The 17,197-nt window shown below is 38.2% G+C and overlaps 1 protein-coding gene across 1 annotated transcript in view; it reads right to left on the reverse strand.

Annotated features, from left to right (window-relative positions):
• Positions 1–3,144: 3,144 nt before the first annotated feature.
• diaph2 (diaphanous-related formin 2) overlaps positions 3,145–17,197 on the reverse strand; it is a 1,014,494-nt gene continuing 1,000,441 nt past the window's right edge. Inside the window, exon 31 of the mRNA XM_061976707.1 lies at positions 3,145–4,194. Coding sequence (XP_061832691.1) covers positions 4,130–4,194 — 65 coding nt within the window. The 3' untranslated portion in view covers positions 3,145–4,129. The remainder of the gene's footprint in view (positions 4,195–17,197) is intronic.

Raw genomic sequence — 17,197 nt, forward strand, 5'->3', positions numbered from 1 at the left:
CAATGGAGGTGCGTAATATTAAATTGCATCCTGTCGAAAAAGGAGGTGTGTAATGAATAACATGCAACCTATTAGAAATGAAGGTGCTTAAATAATTTAGTTTTGACAAAATGGAGGGGCATACGATTCAAATGCACCCTGTCAAAGTTGGAGGTGCGGAAAAATTAAACGCATCCTGTCAAAAATTGAGGCGCAAGAGAATATATGTCATATATTTTTTTCTAAATTGGAGTTGCGTTTAAACAAAATGCATCCAGTCGCAATGGAGGTGCGTAAAGACAAATTGCATCCTGTGGAAAATGGAGGTGCGTACAGAATATATTGTATCTTGCCACAATGGAGGTGTGTGTCAGATGAAAAGGAGGCGGCAAAAACCCAAAATGCATCCTGTCAGAATGGGGGTGCGTAAGAATAAGTTGAATACTGTTGAAAATGGAGGCACCTAAAAAATAAAATGCACCCAGTCAAAAATGGAGATGTCTCAAGAATAAAATGCATCCTGTCAAAAATGGAGGTGCGTAGAGAATATAATGCATCTTGCCAAAATGAAGGTGTGTCTCTTAATGAAAAGGAGGCGCTTAAAACCCAAAATGTATCCTGTCGTAATGGAGGTGTGTCAAGAATAAAATGCATTCTGTCAAAAATGGAGGTGTGTCAAGAATATAATACATCTTGCCACAATGGAGGTGTGTCTCCTAATGGAAAGGAGGCACCTAAAAAATAAAATGCACCATGTCAAAAATGGAGGTGTGTCAAGAATAAAATGCAGCCTGTCAAAAATGGAGGTGTGTCAAGAATAAAATGCATCCTGTCAAAAATGGAGGTGCGTACATAATATAATGCATCTTGCCACAATGGAGGTGTGTCTCCTAATGAAACGGAGGCACCCAAAAAATAAAATGCATCTTGTCAAAAATGGAGGTGTGTCAAGAATAAAATGCATCCTGTCAAAAATGGAGGTGTGTCAAGAATAAAATGCATCCTGTCAAAAATGGAGGTGTGTCAAGAATATAATACATCTTGCCACAATGGAGGTGTGTCTCCTAATGAAACGGAGGCACCCAAAAAATAAAATGCATCTTGTCAAAAATGGAGGTGTGTCAAGAATAAAATGCATCCTGTCAAAAATGGAGGTGTGTCAAGAATAAAATGCATCCTGTCAAAAATGGAGGTGTGTCAAGAATATAATACATCTTGTCACAATGGAGGTGTGTCTCCTAATGGAAAGGAGGCACCTAAAAAATAAAATGCACCCTGTCAAAAATGGAGATGTCTCAAGAATAAAATGCATCCTGTCAAAAATGGAGGTGTGTCAAGAATAAAATGCATCCTGTCAAAAATGGAGGTGTGTCAAGAATATAATACATCTTGTCACAATGGAGGTGTGTCTCCTAATGGAAAGGAGGCACCTAAAAAATTAAATGCACCCTGTCAAAAATGGAGATGTCTCAAGAATAAAATGCATCCTGTCAAAAATGGAGGTGTGTCAAGAATAAAATGCATCCTGTCAAAAATGGAGGTGTGTCAAGAATATAATACATCTTGCCACAATGGAGGTGTGTCTCCTAATGAAACGGAGGCACCCAAAAAATAAAATGCATCTTGTCAAAAATGGAGGTGTGTCAAGAATAAAATGCATCCTGTCAAAAATGGAGGTGTGTCAAGAATAAAATGCATCCTGTCAAAAATGGAGGTGTGTCAAGAATATAATACATCTTGCCACAATGGAGGTGTGTCTCCTAATGAAACGGAGGCACCCAAAAAATAAAATGCATCTTGTCAAAAATGGAGGTGTGTCAAGAATAAAATGCATCCTGTCAAAAATGGAGGTGTGTCAAGAATAAAATGCATCCTGTCAAAAATGGAGGTGTGTCAAGAATATAATACATCTTGTCACAATGGAGGTGTGTCTCCTAATGGAAAGGAGGCACCTAAAAAATAAAATGCACCCTGTCAAAAATGGAGATGTCTCAAGAATAAAATGCATCCTGTCAAAAATGGAGGTGTGTCAAGAATAAAATGCATCCTGTCAAAAATGGAGGTGTGTCAAGAATATAATACATCTTGCCACAATGGAGGTGTGTCTCCTAATGAAACGGAGGCACCCAAAAAATAAAATGCATCTTGTCAAAAATGGAGGTGTGTCAAGAATAAAATGCATCCTGTCAAAAATGGAGGTGTGTCAAGAATAAAATGCATCCTGTCAAAAATGGAGGTGTGTCAAGAATATAATACATCTTGTCACAATGGAGGTGTGTCTCCTAATGGAAAGGAGGCACCTAAAAAATAAAATGCACCCTGTCAAAAATGGAGATGTCTCAAGAATAAAATGCATCCTGTCAAAAATGGAGGTGTGTCAAGAATACAATACATCTTGCCACAATGGAGGTGTGTCTCCTAATGAAACTGAAGCACCTAAAAAAATAAAAAGCACCCTGTCAAAAATGAAGGTGTGTTAAGAATAAAATGCAGCCTGTCAAAAATGGAGGTGTGTCAAGAATAAAATGCACCCTGTCAAAAATGGAGGTGCATACAGAATATAATGACTCTTGCCACAAAAGAGGTGTGTCTCCTAATGGAAAGGAGGCACCTAAAAAATAAAATGCACCCTGTCAAAAATGGAGATATCTCAAGAATAAAATGCATCCTGTCAAAAATGGAGGTGTGTCAATAATACAATACATCTTGCCACAATGGAGGTGTGTCTCCTAATGAAACGGAGGCACCCAAAAAATAAAATGCACCCTGTCAAAAATGGAGGTGTGTCAAGAATAAAATGCTTCCTGTCAAAAATGGAGGTGTGTCAAGAATATAATACATCTTGCCACAATGGAGGTGTGTCTCCTAATGAAACGGAGGCACCCAAAAAATAAAATGCATCTTGTCAAAAATGGAGGTGTGTCAAGAATAAAATGCATCCTGTCAAAAATGGAGGTGTGTCAAGAATAAAATGCATCCTGTCAAAAATGGAGGTGTGTCAAGAATATAATACATCTTGTCACAATGGAGGTGTGTCTCCTAATGGAAAGGAGGCACCTAAAAAATAAAATGCACCCTGTCAAAAATGGAGGTGTGTCAAGAATAAAATGCATCCTGTCAAAAATTGAGGTGTGTCAAGAATATAATACATCTTGCCACAATGGAGTTGCATCTCCTAATGAAACAGAGGCACCTAAAAAATAAAATGCACCCTGTCAAATATGGAGGTGCATACATAATATAATGACTCTTGCCACAATGAAGGTGTGTCTCCTAATGAAAAGGATGCGCTTAAAACCCAAAATGCATCCTGTCAGAATGGAGGTGCGTAGGAATAAATTGCATCCTGTAAAAAATGGAGGCACCTAAAAAAAATGCACCCTGTCAAAAATGGAGGTGTGTCAAGAATATAATACATCTTGCCACAATGGTGTGTCTCCTAATGAAATGGAGGCGCTTAAAACCCAAAATGTATCCTGTCGTAATGGAGGTGTGTCAAGAATAAAATGCATCCTGTCAAAAATGGAGGTGCGTACAGAATATAATGACTCTTGCCACAATGGAGGTGTGTCTCCTAATGAAAAGGAGGCGCCTAAAACCCAAAATGTATCCTGTCGTAATGGGGGTGTGTCAAGAATATAATGCATCCTGTCAGAATGGAGATGCTTGGGAATAAATTGCATTCTGTGGAAAATGGAGGCACCTAAAACATAAAATGCACCCTGTCAAAAATGGAGGTGTGTCAAGAATAAAATGCATCCTGTTAAACGAGGAGGTGCGTACAGAATAAAATGCATCTTGCCACAATGAAGGTGTGTCTCTTAATGAAAAGGAGGCGCTTAAAACCCAAAATGCATCCTGTCGAAACGGAGGTGTGTAAAATATGAAAAGCGGCCTGTATTTGAAAAAAATAAAATGCATCCTGTCGAAAATTGAGGCGTGTGAGTCACATGCTCTGAAGTCTAAGCGTGGAATGGCTACAGTCTCCTACTTTTGTACACAGCACCGTTTTGGCGACGCGTTTTTGTTTCGCTTCCTATGACGGACCGACAGGAAGACAACATGGAGAGAGAGAGAGAGCGTGGAAGGCGGGGTTAACGTGTGTGGGACTCAGCGACAGGATCCTCCTCCGGGTCGTCTTCGGGCGACATCATCGAGCCTGGTGGTTGGTGTTGTGGCGAGAGCGGGAGCGTTCCAGCACGGCGCGGCGGTTATCTGATGACAAGAAGAAGAGAAGTCCCAATCAGGAAGGGCGGAGAATGTTTGCACAAAGACGTGCAAAGTGCGCACATGCACATGCGTGCAAAGCTTTTCACAGGCAGAACGCTTCCGGAAGGCGATAGAATGTTCTCCTTTCAATAATCAAGCCACACTCCTCACTGGTTTTACATGATTCATTTTCGGGAAAAATCAAAATTCACTAAAATGTTGCCCGGGTTTTTGTATACAACGTTAATTTCTGTCTAGGCTTTTTTTTTTTTTTTTAACTTATTGAGTACGACTGCTAAATAACTTAAGTTGCAAGTGCCATCACTTTGATAAAGAAGGTGAGAAACGAAAATGAATCGCAGAAAAAACTTGTACCAAAAGTGACTTTATGTGTTCATTTATCTCGGGGGTCATCTTTAGCGGCGCCCTAGTGGCTGCCTGGATCTCTTTCAGAGATGTGTGACAATGGAAAAAGATGAAGACATTTTTTTGTTGTTGTTGTTTTATATTTTCTGGAGGAAGACAAACATGACACAAACCTTCCTAATTGTTAGACATCCCACTGTTTATGTTATACACGCTTCACTGATGAGAGTATTTGGCGAGCGGCGTTTTGTCCTTCTAACTTCGGCGATCTTTGAACTCACCGTAGTTTGTTTACATGCGCAACTTTCGCAGACACTGCCACAGAAAGTCTCATTTTGTCCACCAAACGTTTTATGCTGTGCGCGAATGCAAGAAGGTGAGCTTTGTTGATTTTATTGATTTGCCGGCGTGCTTATCAGACATATTTGGTCAGTGCAGGACTGCAAGCTAATCCATGCTAACATGCTATTTAGGCTAGCTGTATGTACATATTGCATCATTATGCCTCATTTGTAGCTATATTTGAGCTCATTTAATTTCCTTTACTTATGTCCTCTGTTTATGTTATACATGCTTCACTGATGAGAGTATTTGGCGAGCGGCGTTTTGTCCTACTACTTTCGGCGATCCTTGAACTCACCGTAGCTTGTTTACATGTACAACTTTCTCTAACGCTGCCACAGAAAGATGTGTTTTAATCTAATTTTGTCCACCAAACGTTGTATGCTGTGCGTGAATGCACAAAGGTGAGCTTTGTTGATGTTATTGATTTGCCGGAGTGCTTATCAGGCATATTTGGTCACTGCATGACTGCAAGCTAATCAATGCTAACATGCTATTTAGGCTAGCAGTACTGTATGTACATATTTTATCATTATGCCTCATTTGTAGGTATATTTGAGCTCATTTAATTTCCTTTATTTATGTCCTCCGTGTATTTATTTATATTTACATGTCTCATGACACATTATCTGTATGTCGTCTTGGCTGCATTTCTGATAGCTGTTTGTGTGCCATGTTGTTCCAGACCACAGCAAACGTTACCCAGCTTGCAAAGATTGTAATAAATCCATTAGAAGAACACAGCCTTGGACACACACACCTTTGGCCATTCTGAGCCAGTCATTTCCAGAAGTTATCTCATCCTGTGAGAAGCCTCCATTTTACTAATGATTTCCAAAGTTGCAAAATGTGTAGATTAAAAATTTAAATACAACATTCTGTCAATGACAATTTGCGTCAGCCTTTGATAGTAGGCTAATATAGCTAATATAGACACCTACATTATGTGTTGTCTTCATTATAACACTTATATAAGGCTTTTAAAGTCATTTTGATAGTAGGCTAATACAGCTGATATGGACACTTACATCATGTGTTGCCTTCTTTATAACACTTATATAAGGCTTTTATTCTTTTGCGGCTCTGTCTTTATTTTTTTTATTTTTGGTCCAATATGGCTCTTTTAACATTTTATCTATTTCGTCTGCCATTTATTTTTGCATTGTTTTCTGCATTTAAAAGTAGACTTATTCCCCTTAAAATATGGTTTGTGTTCATATTTTTGAGTTTTGGAGCAAGTTAATTGGAATTGCATTGCTTCCTACGGGAGGAATTGGTTGTTTTTGTATGATTCAGTCTTCTTTAAACTTTTGGAATGGGTTACAAACAAAATCCAAGGTACAACTACTTGAGAATTAAAAAAATAAAATAAAACCAATGAAATAAAATGCATCCTGTCAAAGTTGAAGGTGCAAAAAAGAAGGTGCAAAAGTGCATAAAGAAGATTTTACTTTTTTTACAATGAATATCTGTTTTTTTTAATAAGTTCAAGACAATTATCATAATTATTACAAACAGTACAATGGAAAATAATCATGATATTCGTCTTGGACTTATTGAAAATAAAATAATCAAGTCATGTAAATTATAACTGACTCAACTATTTATTACTGTAAAATAACTGTTGTATTTAGAATTAATTTATTCAATTCATTGCTTAGCAGTATATATATCTACAGTGTTTATGTAAAAATAAGTATACATATATAAAAAAACTAAATATACTGTATATATATATAGCTATATATGTGGATATATATATATATATATATATATATATATACACACATACACAAATATATACATGTGTATGCATATATATACACACACACGTATATATATATATATATATATATATATATATATATATATATATATATATATATATACTGTATATACATTCACACACACACACACACACACACACACACACACACACATACATGTATATATAAACAAAAATATACATACATACATATATTTATACACATACATACATATATACATATATACACACATTATCTATGTATGTGTGTATATATAAATGTGTGTATGTATATACACACACACACATGTATATATAAATATACACATACATACATATATACGTGTATATATACATATAACACACATATATACACATTATCTATGTATGTATGTGTGTATGTGTATATATATATATATATATATATATATATATATATATATTTACGCGTATATATATATATATGAATTTATATGTATATATATATATATATATATATATATACACACACACATAAATATATTTCCATATATATATATATATATATATATATATATATATATATATATATATATATATATATATATATATACACATACATTATGTATATATACATATATGTGCGTATATATGTATATATACATATATATGTACGCACATATATACGTTAGGTCAGGGGACAAAATACTCTCGTCAGGGGATTTTATTTAATAAAATCCCCTGACGAACAGAGAAACCTGTGAAACAGGCTGGTAGGGATGATATAGCCTCTTGTGTTTTTTCCTGACCTAACGTATATTCTGCTCTACCCCGGTATTGAGCACTGTATAACGGATAAACTACAGAAACCTTGACTATACATATTAATATATATATATATATATATATATATATATATATATATATATATATATATATATATATATATATATATATATATATCCATCCATCCATCCATTTTCTACCGCTTATTCATATATATATATATATATATATATATATATATATATATATATATATATATATATATATATATATATATATATATATATATATATATATATATATTCATACTATCCACCAGCCAATGTCTGAAAAGCTGTTAACCCAAATGAATAGGCATGAGGAAGCTCATAAGTAGAAGGGAAAGCTGAATATTGCTAAAAGTTTTATAAGGGCAGAAGTCTGCAACCTGGAAGATTATGCCTTATGGGTTCCAACGTTGTCATTCGTGATGATGCCACTTCACATTTTACTGTCAGAATTGGATCATTGGATCATTCTCACCAGCCAGCGCGGTGACAGAGTCATCAAGCATCGCATGCTGGGCTCTCCAAGCCCTGGCTTCCCTCACCAAACGCCAGGCGCGCCTGCCTGGACACAAGCAGGAAGTTCCAGGAGACGAATTCCTGCTATTTTCCAAGAGGACCATCTGAGGCTCGCCTGGCACGCAGAAATCCACAACCCCCGGGTGACGTTCGAACGGCACTCCCTCCATCCATCATGTCAGGTAACGAGCAGACAGTGACGCCTCATGTTTGTTTTCCTTCCCCCAACATGCAGATGGTGCACAGGAGGAGGGAAGGAAGACGGATCACGGAGTCGAACGTACGCAAACGACATCACCGCACATCAACACGCACACGTCACTGCCATGTTGACGGGCGACCGGTGCTCCGTGAGACTTTACCGACGGCTTCGGCAAACCCAAAACAGATGTAGAACACAATCTAGGCCAACACACAAGGTTGGTTTTGAACTCCATTTATTTACCATAATGGGCTGTTATTATGTTGTCCTCTAAAATATCCTCTTTGTGACAAGATATGGATCAAAGATCCTCTATGTGATTAGAGGATTTTTAACTGGTAATGTTTAGTAGATTTGGACATAAAAAGGATCTTTGACAAGCATTTTGCAGTAGATTCGGTCACAGAGGATCTTTGATTAGCATTTTTGTAGTGGATCCTGTCACTTAGACAGGATCCTCTGTGACTGTCCAAGTGTATTCGGTCACAGAGGATCTTTGACTAGCAGTTTTAGAGTGGATCCTGTCACTTAGACTATCTAGACAGTCTAAGTCTAAATGACAGGATCCACAACAAAAATGCTAGTCAAAGATCCTCTATAACCAAATCTTAGACTTCGACAGTCTAAGTCTACGTCTAAGAATCCACTACAAAAATGCTTGTCAAAGATCCTCTGTGACAGAGGATCTTTGACAAGCATTTTTGTAGTGGATTGTGTCACTTAGACTTAGACGGTCTAAGTGTATTCGGTCACAGCGGATCTTTGACTAGCATTTTTATAGTGGATCCTGTCACTTAGACTTAGACTGTCTAGACTGAGTCTAAGTCTAAGTGACAGGATCCTCAACAACAATGCTAGTCAAAGATCCTCTGTGACAGAGGATCTTTGACTAGCATTTTTGTAGTGGATCCTGTCACTTAAACTTAGACTTAGACTATCTATATATGCTAGTCAAAGATCCTCTGTGACAGAAGATCTTTGACTAGCATTTTTGTCGTGGATCCTGTCACTTCGACTTAGACTTAGACTGTCTAAGTGTATTTGGTCACAGAGGATCTTTGACTAGTCAAAGATCCTCTGTGACCGAATCTTAAAAGGATAGCAAAGAAAATATATGTTTACTCAACTGCAGAGAGTACCAGGTGTTTACAAAGGTGGAGATACTGCATGCTTTTTAAAAAACAATACCATCAATAAGACACATTCTAGAATTCTAACCTACTAAACTTTATTCTAAAATTTGATCTATTTGGGTTAATTAGCTGTCATTTAATTGACCCGAGAAGAATATGTTTTGTTGAAGTGTTTATTCAACATGGCAGTGGACAAATACACTGCTTATGCACAAATATGTAGGGAGTTAATATTGATAGTTAGCCAAAGGCGAGCTTGGTAGAAGCGAAGTTTGTTGACGTTCGCCCCGGACACACAGAGCATGTGCTCACACATAGCATCTTTGTAGCTAATGATGTTATTTTATGCAAGGGCGGCTTGGAATGTCAGAAGGCAAAACATCGCCCCGCAGAAGCACGCACTTATTTTCCTCGCGGAACTCTGGCAGAAAGTTCACTGATAATCGCTGATAGCGGCATTTGTTGCAATATTGCATCTGCGGCGCCACTTTGCTTTTCAATCCGGCAATAACGCGGAATGATGGAAGACTTCAGAAACTCGCGACTTTTGCGAACCGCGTGGCCGTCTTCCAAAACCTTTCCGAGAAAAGGGCGTGCATTTCAGAGATGGCATTTGAAGAGAGAACCTCTCAAATACTTTTACTGTTAACAACTCGTGCGATAGCCTCGCCTCCAGCACAGGCACCGCTTTCACGCCGAGGTTACAAGACGACCACCAAAAAGTGAAAGTACTTTTTCCGCGTTTGCGTTTGACAGACTGTCTCCAGAAGTGCCTCAACAACTCCAAAGTTGTTGACGTCAGCAGGGCTGTGAATCTTTGGCCACCACACGATTCGATTCTTGGGGGTAACGATTCGTTTCAGAATCTATTCAAAACCAATACTTTTAAATAACATTGGGTACCAGTTGTATGATTAACTACATTCCTCCGAACAATAGATCAACAGTTCCGATAAATTTCTATATTACTTGGAAAAAAACTGGTTTTGTTTAATAAAATTCTACCCAAACATCTAAAAAAGTCAAATACAAATAAGGCAACAAGAGAAGTATCCACTAAATCTGTACAGCAGATATGATCATCTACATCAGTGGTCCCCAAACTACGGCCCGCGAGCGTCCAAAATCCGGCCCGCGGGAAGTCCCAAGTTTTAAAAAAAATTTAAAAATTATTTTTAATTATTATTTTTTTTAAACATGTCCTTTCTAATCCATTTTTTTTTTGTTACTCTCTGTGTCTCCTAGCCGCTCAGGCAAATCATATTGTCTAAATATGCATCTTTCCATCGACAACGTGACATCGTGCACAGGAAGAAAAAAAAAATATATATATATATATTAATATATATGTATATATATATATATATATATATATATATATATTAATATATATATATATATATATATATATATATATATATATATATATATATATATATATATATATATATTAATATATATATATATATATATATATATATATATAAATATATATATATATATATATATATATATATATATATATATATATATATATATATATATATATATATATATATATATATATATATAGCCCGGCCCCCCGCCACATTTTTTTTAAACCAATGCAGCCCCCAAATCAAAACGTTTGGGCACCTCTGATCTTCTACATCAGTGGTTCTCAAATGGGGGTACGCGCACCCCTGGGGGTACTTGAAGGTATGCCAAGGGGTACGTGAGATTTTTTTTAAATATTCTAAAAATAGCAACAATTCAAAAATGCTTTATAAATATATTTATTGAATAATACTTCAACAAAATATGAATGTAAGTTCATAAACTGAACATCAAATCAAGTAGGCTATTCCATTCATTACAATGCAACAATGCAATAATCAGTGTTGACAGCTAGATTTTTTGTGGACATGTTCCATAAATATTGATCTTAAAGATTTATTTTTTTGGGAAGAAATGTTTAGAATTAAGTTCATGAATCCAGATGGATCTCTATTACAATCCCCAAAGAGGGCACTTTAAGTTGAGGATTACTTCTATGTGTAGAAATCTTTATTTATAATTGAATCACTTGTTTATTTTTCAACATGTTTTTAGTTATTTCTAAATAGCTCAAGAAAGACTACTACAAATGAGCAATATTTTTGCACTGCTATACAATTTAATAAATCAGAAACTGATGACATAGTGCTGTATTTTACTTCTTTATCTCTTTTTTTCAACCAAAAATGCTTTGCTCTGATTAGGGGGTACTTGAATTAAAAAAATGTTCACAGGGGGTACATCACTGAAAAAAGGTTGAGAACCACTGTTCTACATCAACAATATGATTTGTCTGAGTGGTTGGACAGGACATATTAAAAAAAAAAAAAAATTAAAAAAAAAGGTCAAAATCGATTTTTCTGTTCAAGAAGAAGAATCGCAATTCATTCGAAAATCGACTTTTTTGACACCACTAATAAATAGTATAATATGTCTATAAAATTGCTATGTATCATTATTAACATAAAGGAAAAAAAACTAACAAACAAAAAAAAACATTAACATTTAAAAAACCTCAATTTGCATGAAATAATAACAATTTTTAAAAATCCTCTTTTAAACTATAATTTTTTTTTGACTGATTTAAATTGATTGATCTGGCACTGATGAGAGACCCTGGCAGGTATTTGCTTTTGTAGACAACTCAATTTGTGACCACGGTTGGGTTAATTCAGTCCTGCTCTAATATTGACGAGACGAAGAAGGACCGGTGTGTTGTTTTCTTTAATGTTGATAAGGATACAAAGTTATGCAGAGGTGCACTTATAACAATCTTATAGACAAATGATGCTGTTTATAGTCGCGGTGGAGAGTGGGAGGGGCGTGACCCATTCCCTTCTTTCTAGGGGGGTGCAACAGAAAATAATCAATTGGATAGAGCCGTTAATTGCGGGAATAAATACATTGCTTGTCTGCATCAGTGTTTCTTATCAATTGGGCCCGGGACCCCCCCAAATTATCCTGTTTCTAAGCGGTACTCGGTTGAAGCAAAAACTTTTCCACCACATGTGGCAGGATTGACAATCTGAAACATACAGAATAAGTCTGGAGCTAAAGCCATAGAGAGATCTCTTAAGCGCAGAAATGATGACTAAAGGGGTGAAGTTGTATTTTTATTTGCACTTTAACCACAAGGCCACTGCGAACCACAAGGTCACTGAGAATAATATGTTAGAGTGTTAGCCCTGAGATCGGTAGGTCGTGAGTTCAAACCCCGGCCGAGTCATACCAAAGACTATAAAAATGGGACCCATTACCACCCTGCTTGGCACTTAGCATCATGGGTTGGAATTGGGGGTTAAATCACCAAAATGATTCCCGAGCGTGGCCACCGCTGCTGCTCACTGCTCCCCTCACCTCCCAGGGGGTGGAACAAGGCGATGGGTCAAATGCAGAGAGTAGTGTGTGACAATCAGTGGTACTTTAACTTTATTTATTATAGCACAACATAGTTGTAAGTACATTTATTTTTTTTCATCAGTTATTTATGGGTCCCTTCTTTTACAGTATTTATTTGTCTAATCAGCCTGACCTAAGCCTCAGGTTTTTGAGTTAAATAAAAAAAAATGTTTGAGATTAACACATGCTTTCAGATCATTTGACAAAGTGTATTATTGTAACCTGTACATGGATTAGATATAATTATTGCATACCATAAAATCAAGAGTAAGATTACATAATCTGTATTGGGCAATAGGATTAAGAAGCCCTGGTTTACATGACTCTTCTGTCGCATGAAAGGCCAAAGAAAAAGCTGATACCTCAAGATTTCTTGACTTTTTGAGGCACATTTTATGGAAAACCCCTCCAATTGTAGCAAGTTAAAAAATTTCGGCTTTGGCATTTCCGTCCTTTCCATTTGAGGATTTCAATCGTGGTTTGGTAGGCAGACACGCCATGGTCTCTCCAGCAGAGACACACCTTCCTCACATTGCGATGCCGGCACACAAGTGTATTCTTTGGGTGTACTGTATAATCACGATGATCCCTGCCAACGGGGGAGAGGCGGGAATAAGACCAGGGTAATGGAAGGAGTAGAGGATGCCAAGATTGCTAAACAGCCGAGGCGACTGCCACCGTGAACCCTCTCAGGTCCCCTCTGGAGGGCCTCCAAGTGAGACATCTCGTGTTACGCTGGACCACGGAGTTCCTCTCGCCGGTCGCGTTGACTTCTTTTGTTGTTGCGGTCATGTCGGGCTAATCGCGCCACGCTACATCACGGTGACACTATTTCATCTGCCGCAGAAAAGCTGGCAGTCGTCCATCTTTCATCAAGGATGGCCGAAGGATGGACGACGTCGCCGTGGTCAGGGTAAACAGCGAGACTTTGGGATGGGACCAAGTTCTTGAACGTCCTTCAAACATCATATTTTGGTGATTTAACCCCCAATTCCAACCCTTGATGCTGAGTGCCAAGCAGGGAGGTAATGGGTCCCATTTTTATAGTCTTTGGTATGACTCAGGGTTTGAACTCACGACCTACCGATCTCAGGGCGGATACTCTAACCACAAGGTCACTGAGAATAATATGTTAAAATGCAAATAAAAAATACAACTTCACCCCTTCAGTCATCATTTCTGTGCTTAAGAAATGTCTCTATGGCTTTAGCTACAGACTTTTGTATGTTCCAGATTGTCATTCCTGCCACAAGTGGTGGAAAAGTGTGCTTCAACCGAGTACCGCTTAGAAAACAGGATATTTTATGGTTAAGAAAACACTGATGCAGACAAGCAATGTATTTATTCCCGCAATTAACGCCTCTATTCAACTGATTATTTTCTGTTGTACCCCTCTCGGGAGACGAAAATTGAATGGGTAAGAATACACTTCCAGGTCAAAGGTAGCTATATATAACTATAAGGCATATTTTTCCGCGCATTCGTACTAGGTCGCGTTGCGCCGGCGGACGGCGGACGGAGGGGGTCTTAAACGGTGGCATTGTGTGTGTGTGAGGACAAGGATAAGGTTAGGTGGGATTTACCCTGGATAACCTTAGTGTAGAAGAGGCCTAAAGTTTCAACACTTTAGTCATATTTTTGGCGCTTTTAGGAAACTTCTTTAACTTTAGCTCCAGACTTCTGTCTGTCATTACTGCCACCACTGATGGGAAAGTGTATTACAACTGAGTACCGCAGCGGCCCATAGGTACCACAGCTGAAAAACTGATATTTCATTGTGGCCCACTAGGGAGCGCTTGTTGGTTACGGTTAAGAAACACTTGCTAACCCGAATCAACATTAAATGCGTAACATATAGGTTCAAATCGAAGCTCGAACAAAACCTATTTGGCGACTGATTAAGTCATTGATCATTTGTCAAATTATGAACCTTTGAGGGTATCTCAAAGTACCACTGATAGTCACACTTAATAGGTGTGGTGAAATTACTCTCTGCGCTTATATATATATATATACATATATATCTAACCTACTTACAGTTTACTGTAACAAGACAAGCCTAAAAAATGAAAAAAAAAAAAAAAAATAAACTAATTAAATATACTGCACAAGAAGGGACTTATAAAAACATACAATTACGCAGTGCTAAAATAATATATTTACTTGAATAGTCAATAAAATAAATAAAGTGCAAATGAAACTAAGACCCTGTGTACATTAAGCCGGATAACTCTTTGAACAAATAATTATTCAGCCCAAGCCCCGTTTCGGCCAGACGAAACCATCGTTTAAGGTTCCCCTCCTCGGATAATTTTTTACATGGGTAAATGTGCCGTCTATTTCTTGAATCTCCGGCTCTTAGCTTTGTATAGAGTCTTAAACGGTGGCATTGTGTGTGTGTGTGGACAAGGATAAGGTTAGGTGGGATTTACCCTGGATAACCTTAGTGTAGAAGGGGCCTAAAGTTTCAACACTTTAGTCATATTTTTGGCACTTTTAGGAAACTTCTATGACTTTAGCTCAAGACTTCTGTCTGTCATTACTGCCACCACTGATGGGAAAGTGTATTACAACTGAGTACCGCAGCAGCCCATAGATACCACAGCTGAAAAACTGATATTTTATGGTGGCCCACTAGGGGGTGCTTGTTGGTTATGGTTAAGAAACACTGGCTAACCCGAATCAACATTAAATGCGTAACATATAGGTTCAAATCGAGGCTCGAACAAAACCTATTTGGCGACTGATTAAGTCATTGATCATTTGTCAAATTATGAACCTTTGAAGGTATCTCAAAGAGGCGCTTGTTGGTTACGGTTAAGAAACACTGGCTGGTGGTTAAAGTGTCCGCCCTGAGACCGGTGAGTTCAAAACCCGGCCGAGTCATACCAAAGACTATAAAAAAATGGGACCCGTTACCTCCCTGCTTGGCACTCAGCATCAAGGGTTGGAATTGGGGGTTAAATCACCAAAAATGATTCCCAGGCGCGGCCACTGCTGCTGCTCACGGCTCACCTCACCTCCCGGGGGGTGATCAAGGGTGATGGGTCAAATGCAGAGAATAATTTTACCACACCTAGTGTGTGTGTGACAATCATTGGTACTTTAACTTTAACTAACCCGAATCAACATTAAATGCGTAACACTTTTTTTTTTGAAATTTTAGCAAGATTGGTTCAAATCGAAGCTCGAACAAAACTTATTTGGCGCATTTGTCAAATTATGAGCCTTTGAGGGTGTCCCTGCTACATATTTGTGAACATTTCTTCCATTGCATTTTGACCATAACACATTGCACTTATTTTATAAATACAAGTTTGCTTCGTGTTTTCCTCCTAAATCCAATTTGGACAAGACAGGAATGCAGTTTGCGGTAAACAAATGTATTAGGGACATGATTTTCCCATCACTTCCTTCCTATTTCTGACTCGCTGTCTTCCTCCCGCCCCTGCACTTCCTGCTTTGATGAGGTGAAACATCATAAATTTGATTACATCTCAGCGCCGACATGTCGCCGCTTCGCCCCGCTGTCGAAAGGGAGAGCATCTCCCGCAACAGCAACAGCCGCAACCTTCTATCGCCTCTTTTCATCTACCCTTCCCCGCACCTTCGCACCCCCGCCACCTCCGACAGCTCCGGAGTAATGGAAGTCCCTACACGGAGACAAGATATGGCGTATAAATGGGATGCAGGGGGAGAGTAGCTATTTCTTCCCGGTGAAAGTTATGGCCTGGGTATCGCGAAACTACAGTTGCGGCAAACACAGCGCCTCGTTCAGCCGTAAGAGTAATCACTCCCAACAAGCATCGGGGGATGGAAAATAGCTCAACTGGAGAAAAAGAAGGTATGGAGGAAAGGGCAAATGTGGCTCTTGGAGTTGAATAGTAGTCGGCCCGAGATGATTGAAAGGAGAAGACACAATGGAATTCATGCTTGTAGACTGCCACTATGTACGCCGAGTAGGGGTGAGGATCTTGTATTGATTTATTCCTAAACATTGAAGCGAACTGGCTATTAAAGTTAAGGGTTATGTGAATTCAAAGTGTGAGTGCACCACGGGGCTAGTGACAGTGTGTGTGTGTGTGTCGGCAGGACGGCTGCGAATGAGGACAGCCCGGCAGGCACAAGACGTTAAAACAACGTTGAGAACTTGTTGAGTTAGGTTCCTGACGTCGAGCAACTCAAACACAACAACATGTTTTTTGACGGATGGGGAGAGCGAGTGCTGTGTTTGGGAAATTAAGGGAAAGACTCTGGAACAACAGGCATGTCTCTATTTGCGTCAAGTGCAAGGTGTACAGAGCAACTGTGCAAGCTACACTTTTGTACAGTGCTGAAACTTGGACCCTCTACAAGTTGCAAGTCAGAAAACTTCACGCCTACATGATGCGCCACCTTCGGACCATCATGGAGATCTCCTGGAGAGACAAAATCCCGA

The sequence above is a fragment of the Nerophis lumbriciformis genome, linkage group LG16 (genome assembly GCF_033978685.3).
Source record: "Nerophis lumbriciformis linkage group LG16, RoL_Nlum_v2.1, whole genome shotgun sequence".
Taxonomy (NCBI): Eukaryota; Metazoa; Chordata; class Actinopteri; order Syngnathiformes; family Syngnathidae; genus Nerophis; species Nerophis lumbriciformis.